This window comes from Takifugu flavidus, chromosome 5 (assembly GCF_003711565.1).
Source record: "Takifugu flavidus isolate HTHZ2018 chromosome 5, ASM371156v2, whole genome shotgun sequence".
NCBI lineage: Eukaryota > Metazoa > Chordata > Actinopteri > Tetraodontiformes > Tetraodontidae > Takifugu > Takifugu flavidus.
In genome coordinates, this window is record NC_079524.1 from 15,908,092 (window position 1) to 15,932,742 (window position 24,651).

The window sequence follows — 24,651 nt, forward strand, 5'->3', positions numbered from 1 at the left end:
TTCTTCAGGCCCAGGTTCCACACAAAGTCTGTGGGTTTCAGGCTCGGGGATTGGGTCAAGCAGAGTCGGAGTGCGAAACCGAGGGGGAAGGACGTGAATCCTCGGAACCGTACAGTCCCGTTTACAGGGCAGGAGTGACAGAACGGGGCTTACAGGAGACGAGGCCGACGATGTAGCTGAACAGACTGGGGGTGAGCAGCAGCGAAGTCGGGGCCACGCGGAGAAGTCAGGACTAGGCGAGCGGGCAGGAACCAGAAACGCTGAGGCAGAAGTCGTGGTCAGGGGCAGAAAGCAGGTAGGTTTTCCAGGGAACAGGCGAGGCAGGCAGAACGAAGACAGGCAGGGTCGGTAACGCTGGAAAGTCTTGCATCGAAGCAGAAGAACAATCTGGCAAAGACTGAGAGTGCAGGGGAGGCTTATAAGCAGGGCTGATCGGGAATAAGCTGCAGCTGTGCTTGCAGGTGAGTGGAGCTGAGCTGATGGGGTGGGAGTGGCTGGCAGGTAGAGTGGAGCAGAGGCAGGGAGAGTGGAAAATTACTGGGGCAGGAGGGAACTGGGGAAATGGGGCTGTGACAGTATTTAAAACATACATAAGGCGCACCGTATTATTAGGCGCATGCTGAAACATACAGGAAGTAAAACAGTGAGTTTCGACACATTTATTGAACAAAATATTCATTCTTCCGCCACAAAACCATCAAAGTTTTCATCTTCTGTATCTGAATTAAACAGCTGCACTATTTCAATGTTCAACACCCCGAATTCCTCTTCTTAATCATCTGAATCGGACTCACCGACCGGTTCCGGTTAAGCGTTGATTTTGTGAAAGCTCTTCCAATACATGAAGACGGTATCAGAGCCCATGCGTCTACAATCCACCCACATATGGTGGCATAACCTGCCCGCTGCTGCCTCATAGTCTTTGTGAAGGAGTGTTCGCCTTCCGTCATCCAGCGCTCTGTCCGTTTCTGTGGCAGCAGAGAACCACGGTGAACGACGACTTCTCGTGCCCCGTTGTGCATAACGCCACCGTGCTGGTCCCTTTTTCTCCACTTTGTGAGTCAAAGGGATGTTAAAAGTAATAGGGATCTCATCCATGTTGGTGATGTGGCTGGGGGCGGTTGTCTTGTGGGGGCAGTAGGTGCGGAAGATGGCCACCCTCTCCTGGTTAGGGTTAGGGTTAGGGAAGATGGCCACCCTCTCCTGGTTAGGGTTAGGGAAGATGGCCGCCCTCTCTGGTTAGGGTTAGGGTTAGGGTTATGGAAGATGGCCGCCCTCTCCTGGTTAGGGTTAGGGAAGATGGCCACCCTCTCCTGGTAATCCGCGGGCAGCCGCTGCGCAACAGTTGTCCTCGCGCATATGGAGAGATGCCGCCTCCTCATAAAGCGAAAACACTAAGATTGCTCGATTGCCATTTTTAGCCGCATATTCGATCGCCTACAGTTTAAAGTAAGAGTCATTCATACGCGTCTCGCTTGACCGGCGCCATTTTAGGGGATCCTTATGCGTAGGTGTGCTGCTAATCGATTGGCAGAGCGTTTACCATAGTGCACCCAGGCGCACAGCAGATTTTGGGACTCAGTCCAAACACAAGGCGCTCCATATTATAAGGCGCATCGTCGATTTTTGAGAAAATCTCAGTGTTTTAGCTGTGCCTTATAGTCGTGAAAATACGGTAAATGGACTGGTTACACTGGGAAAGAGAGGGTAAATAGACTAGTTATAGTTGGATAGAGATGATAAATGCACTAGTCATTGTGCAACAAAAAGGGTAAATTGACTGGTTACAGTGGAACAGGGCAAATAAACAGACTAGTTAAAGTTGGATAGAGATGATAAATGGACTAGTCATTGTGCAAAAGAGAAGGAAAATGGACTGGTTACACTGGACAGAGACGATAAATGCACTGGTTATGCTAGGATAGAGGCTAACTGTTTTTGTCATGTGAATTACTGTGTTGCCATACTGTGCTGCACTTCATGGCATTTAGTATTACATTAGTAGTAGTAGCATCATAAGAAATAAACCATACACACCGATCAACACACACACACAAAGTTTTTTTTTTTTTATGCTTGTTGGCTGTGTTCCTAGTTTGGCCTCTACATTCAGCACCACATAACCAGCCCAGGGACACTGCTGGTCTATTCCAGGCCTATTCTTCTACAGAGAGCAGCTCATGCACATTTCCCTGTCGTTCACTAGACATTGTCTAGACACGGGATAATTGCAGGCATCACTGAACGCTCAGCTGCTGCCTCCAAGCCTCATGGGAGTTGATGTGGACGTTGGAGGGACCAGGTCCAGCAGTCAGTCAGTCCGTCAGTGAGGGGGTTACACTTCTTCAGACTGTGTCTTCTGTGTCCGCGTTACTGCATGTGTTTGGGGAGGGGGAAGAAAGTGAGTGTTCATAACCACAGATGGGGTGACTTCACCAGAGAAAAATGTAGCCTTTCCTACGAGTCTAGCTGAGTTTGATGGAGCGTTCAGATAGAAACATAAAACATTAGAAACTTGCTAAATATCAACATTTTATTCTTTCCTGGTTTGTACAGAGACCACTTGTGAAGACTTTTTGTTTTGCTTAGACTGTATTGTGTTTGTGGGTGATTGTGTGTGGGGGTGTGTGTGTTTGTGTTTGTTTGCGCATCTTTGTGAGTCTAGGCGCCTCTATGTGTGAATGTGTGTGTGCGCATGTGTGTGTGTGGGGGTGCATGTGTGCCTGAATTTGTGTGTTTGTGTGTGTGTGTGTGGGGGGGGGGGGGTTGATTGGTCTCTGAGAGATGGCCACAGGTCGCTGGGTTCACACAGAGTATGGGACTAATCTCGTTGGGGGTGGAATGGATGCTGGATGACTGAATCCTGTCGGGACAGGCCACCTTCTTGCTCCAGGTGTTGGTTCCTCGCACCTCTACTTTCTTCTCCAGTCAGTCAAATACTTTAGAAACAACAGAGGATGGATTCTAACAAACATCTCCTTGTGTTGTTTGCTTGTTTTGTTCAGTCTAGGTTTCACGACAAGAAGTAAATTCCCAACAACAGACTTAGCCCTAGCTGTTGGGAGGAATAATTTGAAAGTGTAGCTGCACATCAAAAAGTTACTCTGGGGCTCCTGTTTTAGAACACTCAGATCCACCACCCTCCACATTTCTACAACTGACGCCATTTCACAGAAATTCCAGACAACTGGCGCCTGAGCTCTGCCTCCAAGAAAGACATGATGAATAGGACACACCCTTGGTATGCTAGTGAATGGTGAAAATATATGGCACACTGTAGTGCTACAGCCTCAATTCATTCTAGCTTCTCTGGTCCCAGCTCTTCAGAGCTCTCTGCTTTTTCTTCCCTTCCTCGCACTTCATGCCGCTCGCTTATTTTCTTTTAAAAAAAGAAGCCTTGAATTTGAGTGAAATGCACTGAGGCACCAGTAAGGCGAGCTACAGCTCTTTCCAAGCGCTGGTTTCCCCTGATCCACCTCTTTGTTGTGGTCTATGCATGCCTGCTCCAGTCACGTGACTGTGTTTCCATAGCAACTCGGGTTTGAGTAATCATTTGCGTTACGACCTTTATTCCCTTGAGGAAAGGGGAGGGGGAGGTTAGGCTGAGCAGCCTGTCGAAAGAGGGAGCAAAAGGGAGGAGAAAAGACAGGCAGAAGGGGAGCGGCAGAGAAGCACAGGCAAGAAAAATAGGCAAAAACAACGGCTGTGCAGGGATAGGTTTTGCCTTGTTCTTGCCTTTTGTGTTTTATCTTTTACTCTCCGTGCCAGGCTCTATCAGTAGGAGAGAAGCTAAAAGACAAAAATCTTTTCACTGCAACACTTTTTTTGTGTTACTCAGTGACTAGAACAGAACAGTAAGTTTGGAAGGAGAGATGGCAGGTATGTTCTATTAGCATACGCACAGACACACACACACGCACAACGGTTTGTGCAGATTTGCTTCTTACATTGCCAGTCCTCATCTGCATCGATACCAGTGTAACCAGGACACCAAAAATGAGCTCATACCACATCACCATCTAACTTCAATAGCTCAAATGCCCATTGGTTAATGTGGCTAATGTCCATGCTCCCAATAGCTTTAACCAGACTTTACATTTTACTTTCTACACCCATGTCATCACAACAAAATGTCACAATGTCAAATGTCACAAGTGTGGCTGTGACTCTGATACATACGTATCAAACTACAGGGGGAAAATACAGTACAATAGGGATACACATAAAGCACCAGTATGATACTAATTCACCATTTTATTCATTATATGAGCTCATTTGCAAAGTAATGAAGTTATTCAGCGCTTCATTTTTTATAATGTATGCAAAAAATATTATTTTATTTCAATAAAACCACACCACAAACAGTTTGTAAGGCACAACATACAAGACTAAAATATGACTCGGACATTTGAAAACTTTTTGGGGCAGTGACAGTGAGGCGTGGCGCAACATGAAGGCTACTGCCTAGCAACAGACTGCTAATCACAAAACTGTCCAAAAGTGAATTTCTTTAAACTGGCAGTCAAAATGTTTCTGTAGACTTCAGGGTCCATTTTACTGCCGCCACCTTGTCTTCATCAGTGAACCTCCCAGTCGAAGCCCTGCACGCAAATGTTTGGGATCGTGAGCAGATCTTTCTCCAAACTTTGGCCTTTCCACTTTGGTAAAGGTTAAACTTTGCATCATCTGCCCATAAAACTTTGTAACTGGTTTGCATCTTCAGGTGTTGCTTCTAGATTCTTGATCATGAAGTCATTAGAGACCTTCAGAGGTTGTTTCTGAGATCACTTACTTTAGTTTTACAGCTCTCACAATGTTTTGCTGAGTTTCTACTGATGCTGTTGGCTCAACCCTACTCAACTCACTTCTGGGACCCGATACTGTTTTTGTGGAAGCATTTTCCCTGAACACTGCACAAAACTTTCATATGCACACACACTTTTATAACCTACCCGACACAAAGGGTTTCCATCGCCGTTGGCATGTGCACAACTCGGTGTTCATATCTGATAAAAAATATTTTGTTTGTTACTTAACTTAAAAGACAGAAATCACAAGATTTTTTAAAAAGTTGGAGTTGAGTTGGAGTTAGAGTTGGAGTCGAAATCCAGACACATTACAATGTGTCAAATCCAAACTGGAGAGAAACACAGACAAATTAATGTTTAATTACTCCATCAAATGTTACCTAAAACCTAAATTTATGTGTTTCACTGGAACGAAGCCACGACAAAATACAAGCAGAAGACGGCGTTAGCACTGATGGCTAATTAGCCTGCTCCTTACATACAGGAAACAACAATATTGCTTTGTAAATATACTTGTTTGAGCTCATTGTGGATGGAATAACGAGTTGCCTAGACTCCCGGGCCGAGACCAGGCAACTCTCCATCCTGTTGCCTGCTGTAAATAGCATCCATTTGATTAAAGAGCTCCTAGATTTTCCTTTTCTTTTTTTTTTTAAAGAAAAAATGTCCACTGCTTTCCTTGTATTCCACTTCATTCGTTGAGTGTTCAGTAATCATCTTTGCTGTTTTTTTTGCTTTTTTTCAATACTGCGTTTATGTCCACTGTTTCTTCTGAGAGCCCATTGGAAACTTCGATACCCTGTTGAGCCATTATATCACCTCCTGTGCAGCCTTCATTACTTCTTTTGTAAATTTAAGAAATACACAACGTCCCTGCTGTGGGATTTAAAAATGGAGGCTTGGAGTTTTCTGAAACCCGTCGCTCTCGTGACTCCCAGTGACATCAGTCCCTTGGTCAACCAGATCCTTGGAGTGTCTTTAATGTGTCTATGTCACCTTTTTGTATCTGAACGAAAGGGGCAGCTTTTTTTGGAACTCCGGAGGAGCAGGCACCAAAAAAAGAGACTAGATACCATGTAGTAGGTACTTTTTCTCAGTGGAAATATGTGATGTTTCTGTTGTCAGCTGCTGCTCTTCACCCTGGCGTGCCAGTCTCACTTCTTGGGCACCGGTGGTATCTTCCGTCTGTGCAACTTTCCAAATAGTTGCACTGACTATGGCCAATGTTTCCGCAATGACTTATTTTCCACCCGTAGACGTCGCGTTGATTTTTTAATGTTGGTTACGTCTCTAACTATAAATAGAGGCAAAACCCAAATCTCACGCTGAGCCATGACATAGACATGCAGCACAATTGGCGTTTGACAAATTCCAATTTATAAAAAGTGTAAACTGTTAACCATTGAAATTATTTAAAACACTTTGATCCACGTTTCAGAGGTCTGAGTTCCTCACAGGCATCAGGAGGAGGGTCAATCATGCGAGCCTTGTCCTGCTCAAGGGTTTTTCTTGTTCCTGCTTTGGAGGTTCTCCCTCACCCCTGTTGTTTGTGGGTTTTGCCTAGAAACTATCTGGACTGTAACAGACAGACTTTATAGCTTTGCAACATATTTTAGAACAAGTTGGCAACAACTTTGCTTTTTAAGTGTTAAAAATGTTCAGTCAGTGGTTTTTACTAAATTTCACTAAATTAATGGTATATCTGACATGTCAGATGTAATGACAAGAGGTGCAAAAAAAGACTGCATATATGTATATTTTTATGTATCTATATATTTGACAAAATAGTTCAATACTTTCCCTGCATTATTTTTCACCTGCTGCACTAGTTTGAAAAACTGTTTTGTCTGTCTTACAGGTCCCCATAAATTGCACACACAGACAAACACACGCACACACACAAACATGATTGTGCTTCTATCTTTATGAGTACTTTTATAGACATAACACATTTCCCCACCACTTATCCCAACCCTAACCTAACATAAAACGAATTCTAACCATAACTCACCAGTTCACCTGGCAGTGAAATGCAGGTTTTGGTAGTTGTCCTTATGGCGCATGTGGGAGCGCACACACGCACACACGCACACACACACACGCATTTTGCCAGGAATACTTGTCCCCATAGGTTTAGTATGTTTCCAGGTTGAGGTTCCCAGTTGTTACATCCACAGAGAAGCACAACTATTCTTGCATTGGGGTCCATTTATTGGGTATGATCAGACTATATCTATAAATCTGACTAAATGTCACAGTGTATTATACCAACTACTGGTCACAACAAGGTCGGTATTTTTACCAAATAGGAACCAAATGTAAATCCACAAACACAGAGGTTTTTGTTTGCATCCTTCCTTCAGCCATTGCATAGTATACTTTGTACAAACAAACACAGCCTTTAACTTTTCAAATTATTATCTAGAATTTTAGATGAGGTCTTTTACTGTTTTACTACCTGGAGGTGGCTGTTATATGCATCACTCCCTGTCAAGGTCCTCAGTAAATTACATTTTGCTGTATTAAAACTTGCCTTTGGTCCCCATAAGGACTACTATTCCCAACATGCAAATTTTTCTTACTGTGAATTTCCCTGGTAGTTGCCACAAAACATTAAAAGCGGCACACTTACACACACACACTCACACACACACCACCCCTTCATTTCTTCTCAGAGGAAAAGCAGCACACTGCCACATGTGCAAGTCTCAGCAGAAACAGATTCTGTATGTTCCTGTTTCTTGCTCTCCCAGCCACGTTGTCATGGTTACCGAGCTAGTCTGCTAAGGCGCACAGCCCCCCCCTCTCTCTCTTGCCATCATTGGGTGATTCAACCTATCAGTTGGATTGTGTCATCTCCTAGATGGAGTTTTCAGTTTTATTCCAATTGGATTCTAGTTTAAAGAAAATTGAGTAATTATGTGTTTGTGCATGTTTTTGTGTGTAGTAAAAGGTTGGTTTGATGGGTATCCTTTACCATCAATGAGGGGGCAACCAGCATGGGAGGGGGAGTTGGGGTGTGCAGATGATAGACACTATGGGGGGGATATGATGGAGGTGGTGCCGGCTGCTTCCAGGTGCCTGTGACTTGGACTGAATATGAATGAGGGGCCCTGGTTCTCCAGAGATGGAGGCTGGGGAGAGAGAAAGAGAGAGAAAAAAGCACGCTGCTAATACCAGAGACCAGTGGAGCCTGGCTGGTTGAGAGGCCCCCACAAGCTGCTGACAGGAGCTGGAGCTAGCCATCACGTTAATTAGCGTTTTTTACTCTTGCAGCAGCGAATGGGGGAGTGGGTTAGAGAGGGGATGTGGGGGTGGTATATGACTCATAGACACAGTATGGTTTATTCATGATGGAGGAAGGGTGTGTGTCTGCGAGTGCATGTGTGTGTGTGCGAGAGGAAAAAGGCATTTTATTTGCACACAGTTCTCTCTCTCTTTCCCTGTCTCGTTTGCTCGTTTTTCTCTCTCTCTCTCTGTGTTAGTAGATCAGTGATTGGCACCAAGCCAAGATATTATTAATTCTTGAACATAACACTCAACGTTCATTGTTGCTGTCACTGAATTCTTTTTGAATGTCTACAATGCACATCTGTGATGAATTTGGTTAATTTGAGAGTAGATTGAGATTTAGTGATTTCCTGATACACACACGTGAAAAGAAACTTTCTAAGACAGAGACAACAAGATCCAGGAGCCTGTTTTGGTGTTTGTTTTAATTTCTTTTCAGACATATTATTGATTAGAGGCTTTTCCGGGCCTGTCTGGGAAGCATCCGACTCATGAAACGGCTTAAAGGTGCCTTTCTCATCGGTGACCTGACCTTGTCTCCTCTGCTCCAGCCCCTGATGGTGATCCTTACCCCCTTGAGGTGACCACCGGATCAATAGGACCTGGGACAACCCATCCTGGTGGCTGCAAAGTACAGAACATTCCAGAAGAAGTATCTCCTCCCTTCTGCGGGCATGTTTTCACGCTAGAGCAGCGATGCAAATGCTTGAGACGTTGAGTGTGTGTGCATGTGCGTTTCTAAAGTCGTAAGAGGGAGTTACTTTACAGGTATGTTATTGTCTAATTGTCTGCTCTTATCATTAGTGACAACCATGACCTCTGGTATTGGCATATCTGCATTCTGCCTGCACTGCAGAGCCTCCACCACACTACTCGCAGCATTTTCTCTCCCATGAGTCGCAGGGCCCATGCCTCATAAATACAAACACAATCTCTCCTACACCTCCTGACTGCAGGACAGGACTCCGCACATATCTTGCCCGTGGAGCGCAGCCCATTTGCATACATATTAAAGTGACGCCTTAGAAAAAAGGAAGAGAGAGAAAGAGGGAGGGTGGAGAGGGAAAAGAACGGGGGGTGGGGGTGAGCGGGTATATGCAAACAAGGCTTTCATCTAATATGCAAGAACCGGCATTGCTCTGGCATAAATCTGCATCTGAGCTCAGGCAAAGGGAGCGGAGCTCATTTGACAGTAAATGGGTTAGGGATAGCTGTCAGAGGCACAGAGGAAGGCTGCGTTACCCCACAGAGAACTGTCGATTGATCGGGAGTGATCAGTTTGGCATGTCCCACATAGAATGATGCGGAGGGTCCAATTGTTCTGGGTTTACCAAGGAAACCTTATGGATGGCGTCAAGGAGAAATCATGAGAGAGGACATTAAGGAGAGCTGAAATGGGAAGTTTGAGACTTTCCTTTGGTTTAGAGGTCATGGCACGATATGCACGTTTTAAGCTTTAGAGGGTACCCAGACACGGTGGCAAAAATGTTGGCTGCCATCGCTGGAATAGACTCAGGGACAGCAATTCCACAAAGGCAGGAGAGATGTTTTGCCATTATTATGATTGAGAGCCATTGGAGGCTGTGATTTTCCTGCTACCTCTCCAAGAGTAAATCTGAGTGGGAACCTGCTGTCCCCGTTTTACAAGCGGGAGTCAGTATTCTCTGTCAAAGAATACGCCAAAGTCCCTGATTGGCCTGATTCTTTGTTCATTATGGAGCTGTCCCTGATTGAGGAGAGGTTTGACCAGATGCAAGGGCAGACTCATATGAAGGGAGAACAGATATATTAAGCCCACGTGAGTCCGATGATTAGAAATAGACTTCCTCCACTGTTGGGCGTTAAACCTCATTGTCATTGCGGGTATTTGAGCACGTATTCTGCACATTGTGGAAATGAACATTCAGTAGTTGCACTTCTACCTTGCAGAATGAAAAGATCTGGTTGGGGTGAATGTAACATCTGGATCTGTGGTGGCTTAAGTAAATGTATATCACATATATGATCAATAAAGAGTGGTTCTCATCAACAGTTCTAAAATGCTATTCATTCGTTATTTACAGTATGCCAATGTCCAAATATCACTTTGCTTATTGTTTACCTCCTACTGGGTCATTTTTGTTCAATTACAATAAAAACCATATTATTAACAGGAAAGACATCTTGCTAATTTCTAAATATGTTAATGAATAAATGTATTGCCCCAGACTAAACTTCCCAAAAGGTAAAGAAAAACAAATTAACTGCCTGAAATGACCAAGAAAAACCTTCTGGGAAAGTACAAAAGTGGGTATTTGTCTATTTTGGATGACTGTTCATAACTTGACATGTGTGTCATTAATGTATGCTTGTGCATCTTTTGCCTTCAATGCACAGCCATATGAGACATGTTATTAATGCAGGTACAATAACTGTCTAAGAATTCCTCACCCTTTCTCACAGAGGAGCGATTCATGACCGATCCAGGAGAAAATCAGCTTTAATTACTTTAACAGTTATCGATGATGCCACTATTTTAGACTGAACGTGTCATTTCACTTTATTTCCATTTGTTGTGATGCGTGAGCAGAAAAATGTGCACATGTAACGTACATTATTGAGGTTTGAAAAGATGTTCAGCCTTGAAACGTCGAAGAACTGACAAAGTTTGACGGTACAAGAATTATGTGGAAATGAATGAAAACATTGTGAGATCAATTATGCAGCATATGTGTGTCCACCTAGCAATGTATTAAGAGAAGAAATGTCACTTTTACCAACAATAACAACGCAGGTTAATCCTCACACGGACAACTAGTGTTATTTGTGCAGCAGGTATTATTATAATTATTATTTATTCGTATCATTTGTGGTGCTAAAGGGATGTTGAGGCTAACGTGGTGAAGTGTGGGTAAAGATGCGTGTGTATTTGCATAAGCTATTGCTGTTTGTACATTGGTGAAAATGAATCTATAGAGATACATTTCAGCTGCATATGTGGATGTATGTCCAAGCTGTTTAGAAATCTGGGTTGTGTTGAGCCTTACATTAAAATGACCTTTAAATGCACACCGACTGGGCTGTCTTTAAAATAAAAATCATTTTTAAAAATGTGGGCTGTTTTTAAGGGGCCCCACGTTCACGTCTTAATTTTGCTGTAGGTGTCTGACATAGTGGAGGCCGCTGGGTGTTCTGCTCATTTATTCAGTGGTGGTCTTTCCGTTTAAGATTTAGCATTTCAAAGGTTTTTTACGGTTGCTGGACTTTGATAAATTCGATTTTAACGTGAGATTTTATTGTGGTGCTACGAGATGATTTAATCTGACGGTATTCTGCTTTAAAAGTAAGATGTGGAAAAATGTTGCATTATACATTATACTGTAAATACATTCTTTATAGGAAGGTAAGTTATTTATGGGTAAGCTTCTGCAACACAGCCCATTTATTAAATACTGTTAGCCCATATAAAAAATATGGCCTAAAATCATCAACGGTGAAAAACATTAATATATGATCAATAACTTTGCCACTGTGAACACATTAAAGAATGCATAAATACGCTTTAAGCTAAGTTTAAGCCGCCACTGCTGGCGTTAAATGCAGTATCTTATATTATAATTCTATTATTCCATTACCTTTGCCGTGATTGCTTTATTCAAACAGTATCACTTCAGCATTAATGATGAATCCTTGACAGTGTGTGAAACTGCTGTGACACAATGAATATCGGGTTTTTGACAGTGAAGCATCAGAGGGTTGCACCTCAACACGGCAGTTTAACGGGATAAGCACCTCACACACACACACACATACACACATATTAGGAATGTTGCCCCACTTTGCTACACAATACATTTCTTCATATCTGCTGTTTTCTTCAGTTGGGATTTGATCCCAATAATGAATGCAAAAGCAACTACGGGGCAGTGAAATATTGGCAGTGTGCGTTGTCCACAACATTAAACTTTGAAAGGTTCCTTTGCACATAGAGGCAACCACAGAGTGTGTGATGGAAATAAAAATCCGAAGCAAAAAGTGCACTCATGAATCTTTAGTTACTTCCTTGTCTTTGCTAAATGGCCCGCCGCCACAACCTCTGGGTTTCCCCCGACTCCGGGAGCATTTCATGGTAGACACCCTTGAACTCTCCTTCCTGTTTTCCTGCCCGAGCATGTTGCGTTGAAGCACGCCATTGCCTGTCCAGGTGATCTGACGCACAGGAAATGGAAACTCTGAATGTGCGCGTGCATGCGTGTGAGAGAGGGTTGGAATGGAGGGGGGTGGGGGATTGGGGGTGGGGGTGGGGGGGTTGAAACAGGATATGTTGGGTATAAAACAAAGCACCGAAAAGTGTCACATGATCTGAAACACAGGGTTGATTTATTTGGCCTCAGAAAGAATCTGTTGCATGTGGTTTGGAGGAGAGAATGTTTTCCTTCTTTGCTCTCGATCTGGTCAGACACAACACATGGAAACATTTTCGGAGAGGCCACAGGTCTGTGGGGGGAAAAAAAAGCTCCAGACATTTTATTCCTTCTCCCTCTTTTCATAGCTTTTTCAGTTCTTTTCAAACTGATTGGATTTCACACATCTGTTCACCATATGTGGAAACATCCTAATGAATATTGGCGATTTGGTGAGGGGTTATGACGCGCAATTAGTAGATATGTGTTAATAGGTTGTTTTGGTGAGCACCGACTGTGCCAAAGGTGGGCTACCGTGAGCTTTACGTCCTCAATTTCAATATGTAATAAATACACTTCCACTTCCCATGACAGACTTGCAGGTCTGTTCTATTGTCTGCCATAAATATGCTGGAAGGGTTGGTTAAATATTGATAACACCAATTTTCTGCCACCCCACCAGACACCCACCCACCCTTTCTCCAGCACCGCCATACACACAAACATTCGCACATACATCACACACTCCCACCAAGCCCCTCCTCCTTTCTCTCCCTCTATCTCGCGGTTATTTCACCCTCTCAGTAACCTTGCTTATGCATATTGCATATGTAAATAAAGCAGCCCGCCTCTGAAGTAATTGTGGGCATCTTCCACCGTCTATCTCAGCGCTGTGTTTAAGAAGGATCTACACTGGAAAAGGCTGTAATGTCGTTGTTTAACTCTTGTTTGGACCAACACAGCAACTGTAAATGTACTGAAAAGACATTCTGTTACTGCATATATGTCCATCTCATCTTGTGGTTTTACAGTTAAGATGGATAGAAATTGTGCCCGGCGCCATACCGTCCTGTCCTACCCTGTCCACTCCTCTCCTACCAGCTCCCTCTATTGCTCTCTCCCTCTCTCTCTCTCCTATATATGTGTAGGGAACGAGAGAGGGACTCTATTGGGTAATTTCAAAACAAGGCAGAAATCACAATATAATGATAAATCATAATTACTACTACTGAGGCGTTGACTTGTACATGGGTAGGAGATGAAACACGCAGGTGTTGGGTTGAAATAAAGAAATAGAGCTTATATCTCAGTTTGAGCCTAATCACTGTTGCCAGTCAACTGAAACTGCTGATTTTATAAGTTAGAAGTTATATTCCAGAGCTACAGATGCGATTAACAGATAAGTATGAATGACTCTGCATTTGCAATGTCCCTCCCGTTAGCATTGTTGCTAGCATCCTCCATCTCTCCATACGCTGACAAGTGCAGTAAATATGGTTGTTAAAGGACATGGGCAACGTTCTAGTGAGAGAAATGCAAACATATTCATGACCCAGGTTTACATGCTTAAAAACCAGTGTTTCTTGTTCAGCCGTCATGCAGGTTTATTTTTAAAAAAAGATGGTCGGAGGTAAAGTTTAATTTCTAGATTCAGTTCTGCTTCTTTGGCCGTGGTGAGACTTATATATCGTACTGTCACTGGCAGTTTCATTACTGCAGCATCAAAATTTTCCAAATTTCTAAAATAACAGCCTCGCAGACCTTTGTGAGGCGGCGCAATCAGTATGTAGCTGAGTGGACAAGCCTTTGGAAAAATGCACTTTAATTAGTGGAACGCCCATAAGCTGAAAGCAGGTTGTTGTTGCTCGCTTGTTCAGCCTTTTTTCCCCTCTGCACAACTGACCAACAACACACAGGAGTGCACGTTGCTTTAGAATCGCCGATATTTTTAGTAGGTCAACAAGAGCATTTGTGTCCTGCTCTAGCAGCATCTTCAAACCAGTCACCAATCTGTTTTTTGGGGTTTGTTTGGGGGGGGGGGTTCTTGATTTATCCATGCAGCAACCAGGCCAACTATGCAATAATACATGATAAGACATGTCAGTGATTTCAAATGAAGCATTCTTCACTCTTATCCAACATGGACAACATTTTAAAAATCTAATGAGAATATTTGGTCAATTTGGATTTCCTGTACCGACACTGATGGGTTATTAATCCCTGACTGGTGTTTCCAATGTGCCATATTTCACAATCCAAAAAAGGGATTCAAACAACTGAATTGAAGATTCAATTTATTTATATTGTAGTTTAACGCATCTCTGAAATTACAAATATAAACCAGGCCAAGAAATTATTTTAGTTCTGCCAATGATTTTTTTTGTGAGATCTACTAAACAGCAACTGAAAAAAAACATCTTCTGTAGTTCATCCAAGAATTTTGTCCAGATAGATATTTCAATTTGGACAACTCAGGTGTACAACTCTTTACAACTCAGATTTGGTTCATCGGAATAAACAGTAAAAACAATGAAACTTTTAAAACGTGTCGGATTCAATGATTAATCCAGTTCTGTTTAGTACTCTTCCTCTATGGGGCGACTCGGAGGGCATCTGGAGGATGGAGGCTTCAGGTTTCTGCAACGTTTTTACCCTCAACATGAAATGCATTAGTAAACAATCAGGAAATCTCACATCACTGGCGTCTCTGCTGGTTAAATTCCAGAGCTGCACATATGTCAGGCTTTAATTTACCCCATTATCCGAGCGTGTTACCTATAACGGTGGCCGTCCTCCTAATTCACGTATTTGGCAGCAAATCAAAGTCCCATCCAGGTGTTCGGTGTGATGTCAGCCATCTGCGTGTGTGTACACAGATGTGGGGCACAGATGACAGATAATCTCTCTACGAAGCGCTTTCCTCCGCACATCTCCGTGTTGTGTCGACGTCTCTTTTATCACAGGCAGCCCCGACGACGTCCCTGCCAGCTTCGGAATGTAGAGTATTATTTACTGTATCTGTGGACAAGTTTAAAGCGTTTTGCTTAGTATACGGTAAATGTCAGGATTAAATTTGGGGTTTTGAAGAGCCAAGTGTTGACTGAGGGTCCAATAACGTCATTAAGGCAAGACCCTTAATGTTAAAATGAAGTGTAAATATAAAAAATGGATTCAAAGATAGAATGGGGGACAGACTTTTTAATGTCTTTATGTTGGAGAAAAGACTGGGATCTGCTTTACATGGTGCCGATTCACTGGACAAAGTGTGGTAAAATGTGGTAAAATAAAAAGGGGTCTTTCAGATGCCCTTCCAGTGAAAGAAAGTGAAAATACAAAATATATCACTTGAAAACTGCAGTGAATTTTCTGCATATAACTGACACAACGCCCTTAAGGGAACCTTTTCTGTGAACAACCCTGGCTAAAGTGCCTGACGAGGTGCCTGTATAAAATGCAAGCACCCTCAGGTAGTCTGTTCAGCAGAGAACATGCAGTATAGCACCCTCTGGGGTAGATGGGAAGGCTTCTTCATGGCTAACTAAGCTAACTAGTTGTGCTTTTCAGCATGTACAAACATGCTTTCAGTCCATCACCAAACTCTTTAAACTACATCTTTACTGGATCTCCCAGTTTGCTTAAAGTGGATGTATCAGTGTTGTGGACAGCATTCCTGAGCTGCTCCGGGAAGTTAATCCATCATTTCATCAGGAAAATCCATATAACACAGATGGTTCAGGTAGCTCTGGAATCAGAAAATATTTTCTCAAATAAGCACCATCCAGTTTTACCAAAATCAATGAATAAAATATAGTTTTTGTAGCTCTGCCCCACATAACCTGCAGCTGCACCAAGGTGTTAAACATGAAGCGAGCTCTGGCTCAGAGTGACAAGTATTTTTACATATATATTGTCTTTTATGCTGTGTGTACCGGGTGTCGAAATGCGGCATCCTAAAACTAAACTCTGTCTGATTGTCATTGGTGATGCTGCCTCCTTCAGTGACACCAACCTTCCCTACAAGCTGCAGGAGAGACACACAGGAAAGTACCCCAAAAAGTCTTCAGAACTTCGCAAATACAACCTCATTCTGAAAAGTAACAACATTAACAAGCATCAGAAGACTGAGCTCCTTCTTCATATCAACTGTCACGTTTCAGTTGATGTTCATTTTCTGTCATTTAAGATTTTTGGGGGGAACACAAAAGTGGGATTCACGAATATTTTCCGAAATATTTTTTAATAACTCCATTATTCTCTATTTAGACTCTGAAATCATCTCTTGGTGTATTCTTTTCCTATAACTCTATCCTTTCATATTGTATAGATTTCATTTCCTACTCATATAGAGAGATTATAGGACGTGTGCGTGCGTGATGAGTGCATTACAGCAGAGTCCAAATGCGACCCAAGACGCTGTTTGCGCGGACAGATGGACAAAAGCCTGTTCAGATACTGTCATAAAAGCAGGTTTCTGTCGTCCTGGACGCAGTAATAATTGCTGGTGTCGGTGGTTTCAGCCGTGAGCGGCTCCGGACACCGTTAGTGAAATGCAGCATGCTCGCTCCTACATGCATGCTGAATGAGGCTCCTGGTTAGATTTGCGTATAACAGAAGCACCGCCTCCCTCCCATTGGACAATGTGTACGTGAGGGCGTGGCAAGGAAAGATGAGAGTTGCAAATCCATGCCCTTACTGGGAAGACATGGAGCGCTATGGACAGAGTCTCCACGAACCGAGTGGTAATCTCAGCTAAAGAGAGAAATAGTTATTCCCTCCCAAATAACCGATTTTAAGAGATCGAGGAGAAAGACGGGGTGGTCCGGTTGAGGATGGAGTGTGCCTTTGACGCACAAAATCTGATTTCCATTTCTTTGAGGAAAATCCAGAGCTCCAGGACGCAGAGAGGAGGCATCAAGCTCCACAAGAACTTACTGGTAACGTACGTACTGAGAAACGCCAGGCAGTTTTACATGAGAAAAAACTTGCCCCAGACGCAGAGAACGCACCATTATGAGGATGTAGCCGTGGGCCGCGAAAGGCAAGAATACCTGGAGCTGAGCGGGAGCTTTGCGGAGTTGGCCGATGACTTCTACTGCAACTTTACGGGGGTAGAGTCGGACACTTGGCAGTGCGGTGCGCACCAGCCCATCGGCCAGCCTGCAGAGGTGGCGCACCAAGACGCATCTGCCTGCGCAATGGTTTCCTCAAGTGACTCTGATCTTATGGTTTCGGAAGCCTGTTGGAGTTGCGCGGACAAATCCTCGTGGGAGTTACCGGTTCTAAACGCACAAGCCAACCAAAAGACTGTTCTGGACTTGGACACACATGTGGTGACTACTGTCACCAATGGATACTTCAACCCAGACTGTTGCGCGCAGTCAAAACAGCCGCAGGGCGCGCAGTGCTACAGCAAAAAGCGAACGATGGACACAAGTTACCACATTGTTGATCCGGAGTTTTATTTGCCGGACTTTTGGCCGGTGCCGTGCAAAAGGATGAGAGCAGATGATGATTCCTCGGACTCGGAACAACTAGACAGCACAAACATTTCCAACCTGATCTCAGTGTTGGGCTCAGGTGGACTCTCCGAGTTTGTGAGTTGGCAGCATACGGACCTTGAACAAATATTGGGCGCCCAAACAATTTGTTTAAAACATACATTGTTGACGGGAGGCGGTTGGACCCGAGCAATTGAAGCATTTTAATTTGTATGATTGTTTTCCTTTGTATAGTTCTATTTTATTGCATTCAAAATAAACCATAACAAGACTGCAGTTGTCGTTCTCCTCTGTCATTGAAATCATATTCACGAATGACGTCGGCGCGGTGCACATATACAATCGGCTCGGAGCAGGTTTATGGCACAGATCTATTGCAAAAATGACTACAAGTATCTAAAAATGTTCAAATTGAGTTCTGCTATTCTGACTCTTTGGTTTGTTGGCGCAGCTCTTCTGGATAGACGTTGGAAGAGCGCCGCCAAGTGGCCAAGCGCGGCCAGTGCACGAGTGCGCCAAACGAATGGTTTGCTTCAATACATGTATACTAAAACTATATATCTATCCATATATACATAAAAAACAACTTAAATCATTTTGGAAAAACTGGTGTTTGGACTATAGATGACGCCAGCTTCTGTGACCAACTAGTGAGCTCATCACGGTGACCTTGTAACTAAGATGTTTTATTACATATTATCGAGTAATCATGTCTGTCTGTCTGTCTGTCTGTCTGCCTGCCTGTCTGCCTGCCTGTCTGTCTGTATGTATGCATGCATGCATTCATGTATGTATGCATGTATGTCTGTATGTCTGTCTGTCTGTCTGTCTGTATGTATGTATGTATGTATGTATGTATGTATGTATGTATGTATGTATGTATGTATGTATGTATGTATGTATGTATGTATGTATGTGTAGTCCTTTTGGCATGTCCCAAACTTCCCAGGTAAAATAAGGAGCCCGAGCCGGCGCTTGTCTTTCCCCGGTGGCTCCGATGGGGGCAGACAGCTGAAAATATACCCCGTGTCCGTCCTTGAGACATGCCAGCCCGAGGGTTGCGCTTCTATATTACCCGCGACAGTCAAACACTTTCACACAGTCGGACAAGATGCTAGCCGTTTTAGGAAGAGCCACGGTGAGTGTGTCATTTGTATGACTGTTGTTAGGAAGAGTGTAATTACCAAGCTAGTAAGGTGTTATAACAGTAGTCTCGCCGAAGGGGGTGGGGACGCAGGACGGGACAGCGGCAATGTCATAACATTAAGTTAATGACTAACTACTGTTTTTGCGGTACAGATTCTCAGATTTGCAGTAACGTCTTTTGCCTTAGCAAAATGTTGACTTAAGTCTGTCTCCGCTGCCATTTGATGCGACATTTTGTGTAACGTTAGCTACGCGTAGCTGATAGCATGACGTTAGCTTACTACGCATTCCAAAAAAACGAGACCTTGACAGAATAGTCGCCTATTAAAAATGAAAGTTTTTATTTGGGAAAGCCAAATTACTGTGGACCCTTTTCCCCCTTATTTTGATCCCCCCGTAGCATGTTTTGGCCACTGACAGAAGAGAGGTTTTATTTTGAAACCGGTGACCGGAAGTTATTGATTAAAAGACGCTGGATGACTTAACCAGCAACGGGTGAATTCTTTTCAGAATTAACGGGTTTAAACTTTGTACCTGGCTAAGCTCTTTTTAAAAAAAAAAAATACTTACTTCAGGGTGACATTATTCTGCTCTTGAATATGAATACGTCCAATTATTCCACAATGGGTCCATCAAATACTGTATTGTTTTGGTGTCAATCACACTTAATTGTAAAATATACGACTTTGTGAAGAAATGGAAACCTTTATGAGCATTCCACACATCTATTTTTTCAGGAACACAACAGCATTGGAAATAACTTTTAATAAACTTCTAAAGATGTATGAAGCACTTGTATTAAAAAGGTTGGGTTTTAGTGTCAAAGGGTTAAGTGGGCTGTCAAAAAATAGCTCCTTGCCTCAAATCTATAGGAATTTGTTTGTTGTGTGTTCATTGTTTGTGTACCAGCTTCGGACTGGTGCGGTGAAGCCCCGTCTACTGGTCAGACCCGTGACCCAGATCCCAGAGAGGTCCCTGGTGCATCAGGAGGGTTTGCCTAAACTGCCTGTGCCGCCCTTGAAGCAAACATGCGAGGGATACCTGGCTGCGCTGGAGCCCATTGTGAGCGCGGAGGAGCTGGATCACACCCGCAAACTGGTGGGCGAGTTTCTCAATGGAGGTGTTGGAGAAAGGCTGCAAAAAGGCCTGGAGCGGCGGGCACGCAAGACAGAAAACTGGGTAGATATCTGGGTGTATTTAGCTGCTTCTTTTGCGCTTCACCGAATGATGTATTTTCTAGGAACATGCTGAATCTTGCTGTGTCATGTAGCTATCAGAATGGTGGATGCAGTCAGCATATCTAGACTGCCGTATGCCTGTGGCAGTGTACACCAGCCCGGGGGTCGTCCTCCCTCGCATGCACTTCCAGGATCGACAAGGACAGATGAGGTAAGAAACCAGCGTCTGCTCTGTGAAACTAGCCGCAGTAGCAATGCTGGTTTATCTCTGAAGAACTCTGTAACTCTGGTAAAGGAAGCTGCTGCTTCTCCACCATTTCTAATGTCCTTTATTAAACCGTAACTATTGAGGGTTTTTAGAGTTGTGTTCAACATTAATGTATGCTGAGCTGAAGTGCAACACAAAAATCTTCACACTATGTGAAGCTGAGGTTTCTGGCTGACCTTTGCACAGGCTTCCAACTCATATAGGCTATTTAAAGGCAATTGGTCGTTCACAGCATTGCTCAGCCGTTTTTGACAACTGGGACCCAGGGCGTGTGCGCATGGGCACGAGGAACACCAGTCAGATCAGTACACGGGGCTCATTCTGATTAGATAGAGCTTTCATTTTCATAATTCAGCACTTGAACAACGTCGCAGTGGATCTGGAACGCTCATCTAAGTTGTCCATTCTGCCATCTGTGCAGGTTTGCTGCCAAACTGATTGCAGGAGTTTTGGATTTTAAAAAAAAGATTGACAGGTGAGTTTGACCAAACGATGCCAGAACCCTCAACACCGTCATGACGGGCTTCCTGAAAGTGCAGATGATGATATAAAGCGCTGTGTCACAGTGAGACCCTGCCTGTAGAGTACCTGAGTGGGAAACCCCTCTGTATGGACCAGTATTACCAGATCCTCTCCTCCTGTCGCATCCCTGGTCCAAAGAGAGACACAGTTGTAAACTATGCTATCGGGAAAATCTCTTCGACTCACATTACTGTGGTCCACAATTTCCAGGTACTCTACATTTCCTCTTCTTATATAAATTCAACTCTGGTTCTGTGGTCAAAGCAGCCTGGCGTCTCTTTGCAGTTCTTTGTCTTGGATGTGTACAACAGTGATGGCACCCCGCTGACAGTGGACCAGTTACACATGCAGCTGGAGAAGATCTGGAACTCCTCATTGCAGACTAACAAGGAGCCTATCGGCATTCTGACATCACAGCACCGCAACACCTGGGGAAAAGCCTACAACAACCTGATTAAAGGTGGGCGGAGCGCAGCTCAATCCACTGATTTTAGCGTAAAGAAGAATTTGTGAGACGTAAGAATAAATGAATAAATCTTTCTCAGATAAGACGAACAAGGAGTCGGTGCGCGCCATCCAGAAAAGCATCTTCACCGTTTGTCTGGATGCGCCGATGCCGCGCGTGTCTGATGAAAAGTATCAGAGCCGCGTGGCTGCGCAGATGCTACATGGAGGGGGAGCCCGCTGGAACAGCGGAAACCGCTGGTTCGACAAGACGCTACAGGTCAGTCTCGACCGGCGAGCCCATAATATTAAAGATCTGTGGAAAGTTCCCTCACCATTTCTGAAATCTGTGATCACTTTCACTGTGAACATGCAGGATATCATTTTAAAAATAGAATTTATTCAGGATTAGTCATTAAATCTGAACATGAAACTTGAAACTGATTTTTCTGCAATTTATTTTTCTTTTTTTATTCACATGTACAGGTGATCATTAAAAATGGGTTTGTCAGGATTTTATATCTAAGCAGAGGAGAAAAAAATGAAGGTAATGGACGAGGATTAGAGGAGGTTTTTCTTGTGGATATTCAAAATTATTTTATTTCCCTGGGGATGTTTAAATTTAACGTAAAATCGAAACCACTAATTCATTCATGTTTTCAGATAACCCCGTCAAACTAATCTCGTAGACCAGAAAATCCGTGTTACGTGAATGCTGCTGTTGAGGACGCTTCTCTCTTTTTTTACAAAATAAAATCAGAACTTCTGCTTTTTTTTGGCCGTCAAAACTGTTGTCGCTGTATTTGTAACTGTTCCCAGTTCATTGTTGGTGAAGATGGTACGTGTGGACTAGTCTATGAGCATGCACCCGCTGAAGGTCCACCCATAGTGTTTCTCATTGATTACGTAGTTAAATACATGTAAGTTTCTTTCCAGTTTTACATGAGAACCGTCAGATTTTTTTGCTCCATCTCTAACCGACTGGATGCGCCGCTCCTTGACAGGCAGAGAATCGAGATGGTTCGCTCTCCCATGGTCCCCTTGGCCATGCCTCAAAAGCTGCGCTTTAACATCACCCCAGAGGTGAAGCGAGATATCGAGAAAGCCAAGCAGAACATGAACATGTACGTATGTGCACGTGTGACTGTAGCCGCTCACGCGGCTCTGGTTGTTGTGGTTTAACTTTGTTTCTGTCTTTCATCAGAATGGTCCATGATTTAGATGTAAAGGTTCTTATGTTTTCTCACTTTGGGAAAAATGTCCCCAAAAAGCACCAGCTGAGTCCCGATGCTTTCGTGCAGATGGCGCTCCAGCTTGCCTACTATCGGTAAAACCTCCCCTCCACAGTCACTCTTTCACCATGTACCTCCAGTAGATCACTGCCCACGTCACAAATGCTCTCCATGACCCGCAGGATGTACGGTACCTGCTGCTCTACCTACGAGAGTGCCTCTTTACGGATGTTCAAGTACGGTCGAACAGACGTGATCCGTGTCACAACTGTGGACTCTTTAAATTTTGTCCAAGCAATGCAGGATCCAGCCAAACAGGTAGGGGGTGTAGATAAGTTCAACCTTCAATTGTTCCTTTACTGACTTGGAATTGTTCCAAACAGCCCTCAGAGAGGGTGCTGCTGCTCCAGAAGGCCACCCAGACTCATAAGAACAACACCTACAATGTGAGGCCTCTTAGATATTCACAATATTTCACTGCTTCCAGCCCTTCTGAGTTCATGTGTGACCTTCCTTTATCAGGCCATCCACGGGCAGGCCATTGACCGGCACCTCCTCGGGCTGAAGATGCTGAGTATCGAAGACCTGACGTCCATGCCTGAGATATTCATGGACACATCCTTTGCTGTAGCTCAGCACTACAATCTGTCCACCAGCCAGGCATGTTTACGTTGTGTTACACTGTCCACAGGTTAGGGTTGGGCTCAGGCTCCAGTACAGAGCTTTACTGGCCATTTGAAGACACCTGCAGGTAGAGCGATCGCTACTGAGACTTGCACCTGCAACCCTGCAACTGCAACTCTCGTTGCCCACTTAGGTTCCTCGTCCCACTCCAGCGACGGAACGTAATCAGACTCCGTCATAGGGAGACCTCACTCCAGCACTCCACACTTTCCACACTAAACTATCTTAAATATCGCCACTATATTTTAATTACAGTGGAATCACATCATTGTATTTTCCTTTAAAATGTGGGCGTGTCTAAATAGAGTAATTGTAAATGTGGTCTGTTGCCCTCCGTCAGGTCGGCTCGAAGACAGACTGCGTGATGTGCTTTGGTCCGATGGTGCCAGACGGTTACGGCGTGTGTTACAATCCCATGGAGGAGCACATCAACGTGGCCATCACGGCCTTCAACAGCTGTGAGGAGACCAACGCCGCTCGCTTCGCCCAGGCTGTAGAGGGCGCCCTGTTGGACATGAGAGCTCTCCTGGAAGATGCCGCAGCCACGGCCCAGCAGTGATCGTGCACACTAGCCAAGCCCGACGGCAGGAAGTGACCTAAGCTGTTTGCAGAGTGGATGGACGTGGAAGCGAGAGTGCTGGAGACGTGACAGAAGAGTCGGGGAATGAAAAACTGCCTTTGTGATGAGATCAATATTCTCAGAGGATTGTCTCTTTGAGTATATAGTGTTAAATATAAGATAAATGGAATAACTTGCAAATTGTAATTATATCAGGATTTTTTTGTTTGTTTGTTGATACTTTTCTAGGCATGGTCCTGATTATAATACTCTGCATCTTTACTTTTCAAACCTTTAAGTTGTTTCTTACTTGTTTCAATATTGACTTGGGACTAATAGATTAAAAAAAACTGTTTTAAATTAAGGAAAGTCAATTCAGCTCTTAAATGCCAAAGAGCTGCTGGACTTTAAAGATGCTGCTGATGGATTCCTGTTTGAATAGAACAATCGTGTTGACGCCCCAGGACAGACAAGATCAAAATGCACGGGTGAGTCAAAACATCTTCACTTTTCTAACCCTTACGATTTCTGCTTAGAGAGCAAACCTCCACTTACACATCAGAAAGTCGCACTGATTTTGAATACAGTTTGTAAATGACTGATGTTTAAATAAAGAAACGGGACCCTACTCAACCTGACAATGGAGATTCCTTTTAAAAGGAAACAGCCGCTGAGCGAGAAGCAACATGAATGTGGGATCGAGGTAAAGTAAAACTAATATATGATACGTGTACATGTGCTGAGAGCCTGAAAATCCTTTAGTGATTTAGTCCATTGGCTCCAGATGACAGGACACGTGTATAACAAATCTCTGTAATAGTTACATTCAACATGCTTTTGAAGCCTTGGTTCCCTGAA

At 43.8% G+C, this 24,651-nt stretch overlaps 2 protein-coding genes and 1 long non-coding RNA gene across 5 annotated transcripts; all 3 read left to right on the forward strand.

Annotated features, from left to right (window-relative positions):
- The first annotated feature begins 3,632 nt into the window (after positions 1 to 3,632).
- Positions 3,633 to 11,189, forward strand: LOC130526368 (uncharacterized). Its single transcript, XR_008950715.1, has 2 exons — positions 3,633 to 3,879; positions 8,651 to 11,189. It is a non-coding gene; the product is annotated as an uncharacterized LOC130526368 (long non-coding RNA).
- Positions 11,190 to 16,925: 5,736 nt separating this feature from the next.
- LOC130525868 (immediate early response gene 5-like protein) lies at positions 16,926 to 18,036 on the forward strand. Its single transcript, XM_057033095.1, has one exon. It carries the CDS (start codon positions 17,092 to 17,094, stop codon positions 17,965 to 17,967), a length of 876 nt encoding a protein of 291 aa, XP_056889075.1. The 5' UTR covers positions 16,926 to 17,091; the 3' UTR covers positions 17,968 to 18,036.
- A 539-nt stretch (positions 18,037 to 18,575) lies between these two features.
- LOC130525866 (carnitine O-acetyltransferase-like) lies at positions 18,576 to 24,421 on the forward strand. 3 transcript variants are annotated; one of them, XM_057033092.1, is made up of 14 exons: positions 18,581 to 18,898; positions 19,816 to 20,085; positions 20,177 to 20,295; positions 20,774 to 20,827; positions 20,919 to 21,084; positions 21,160 to 21,334; positions 21,420 to 21,598; positions 22,138 to 22,238; positions 22,323 to 22,442; positions 22,523 to 22,645; positions 22,733 to 22,868; positions 22,934 to 22,996; positions 23,073 to 23,210; positions 23,575 to 24,421. In XM_057033092.1, the coding sequence occupies exons 1-14, from the start codon at positions 18,872 to 18,874 to the stop codon at positions 23,791 to 23,793; spliced, it is 1,890 nt and encodes a 629-aa protein (XP_056889072.1). In that variant the 5' UTR covers positions 18,581 to 18,871; the 3' UTR covers positions 23,794 to 24,421. The 3 variants fall into 3 exon arrangements, with proteins under 3 accessions (XP_056889073.1, XP_056889074.1, XP_056889072.1); XM_057033093.1 differs by lacking the exon at positions 22,523 to 22,645 and having other exon boundaries at positions 18,576 to 18,898; positions 22,691 to 22,868; XM_057033094.1 differs by lacking the exon at positions 22,523 to 22,645 and having other exon boundaries at positions 18,576 to 18,898; positions 22,694 to 22,868.
- The last annotated feature ends 230 nt before the right edge of the window (positions 24,422 to 24,651 follow it).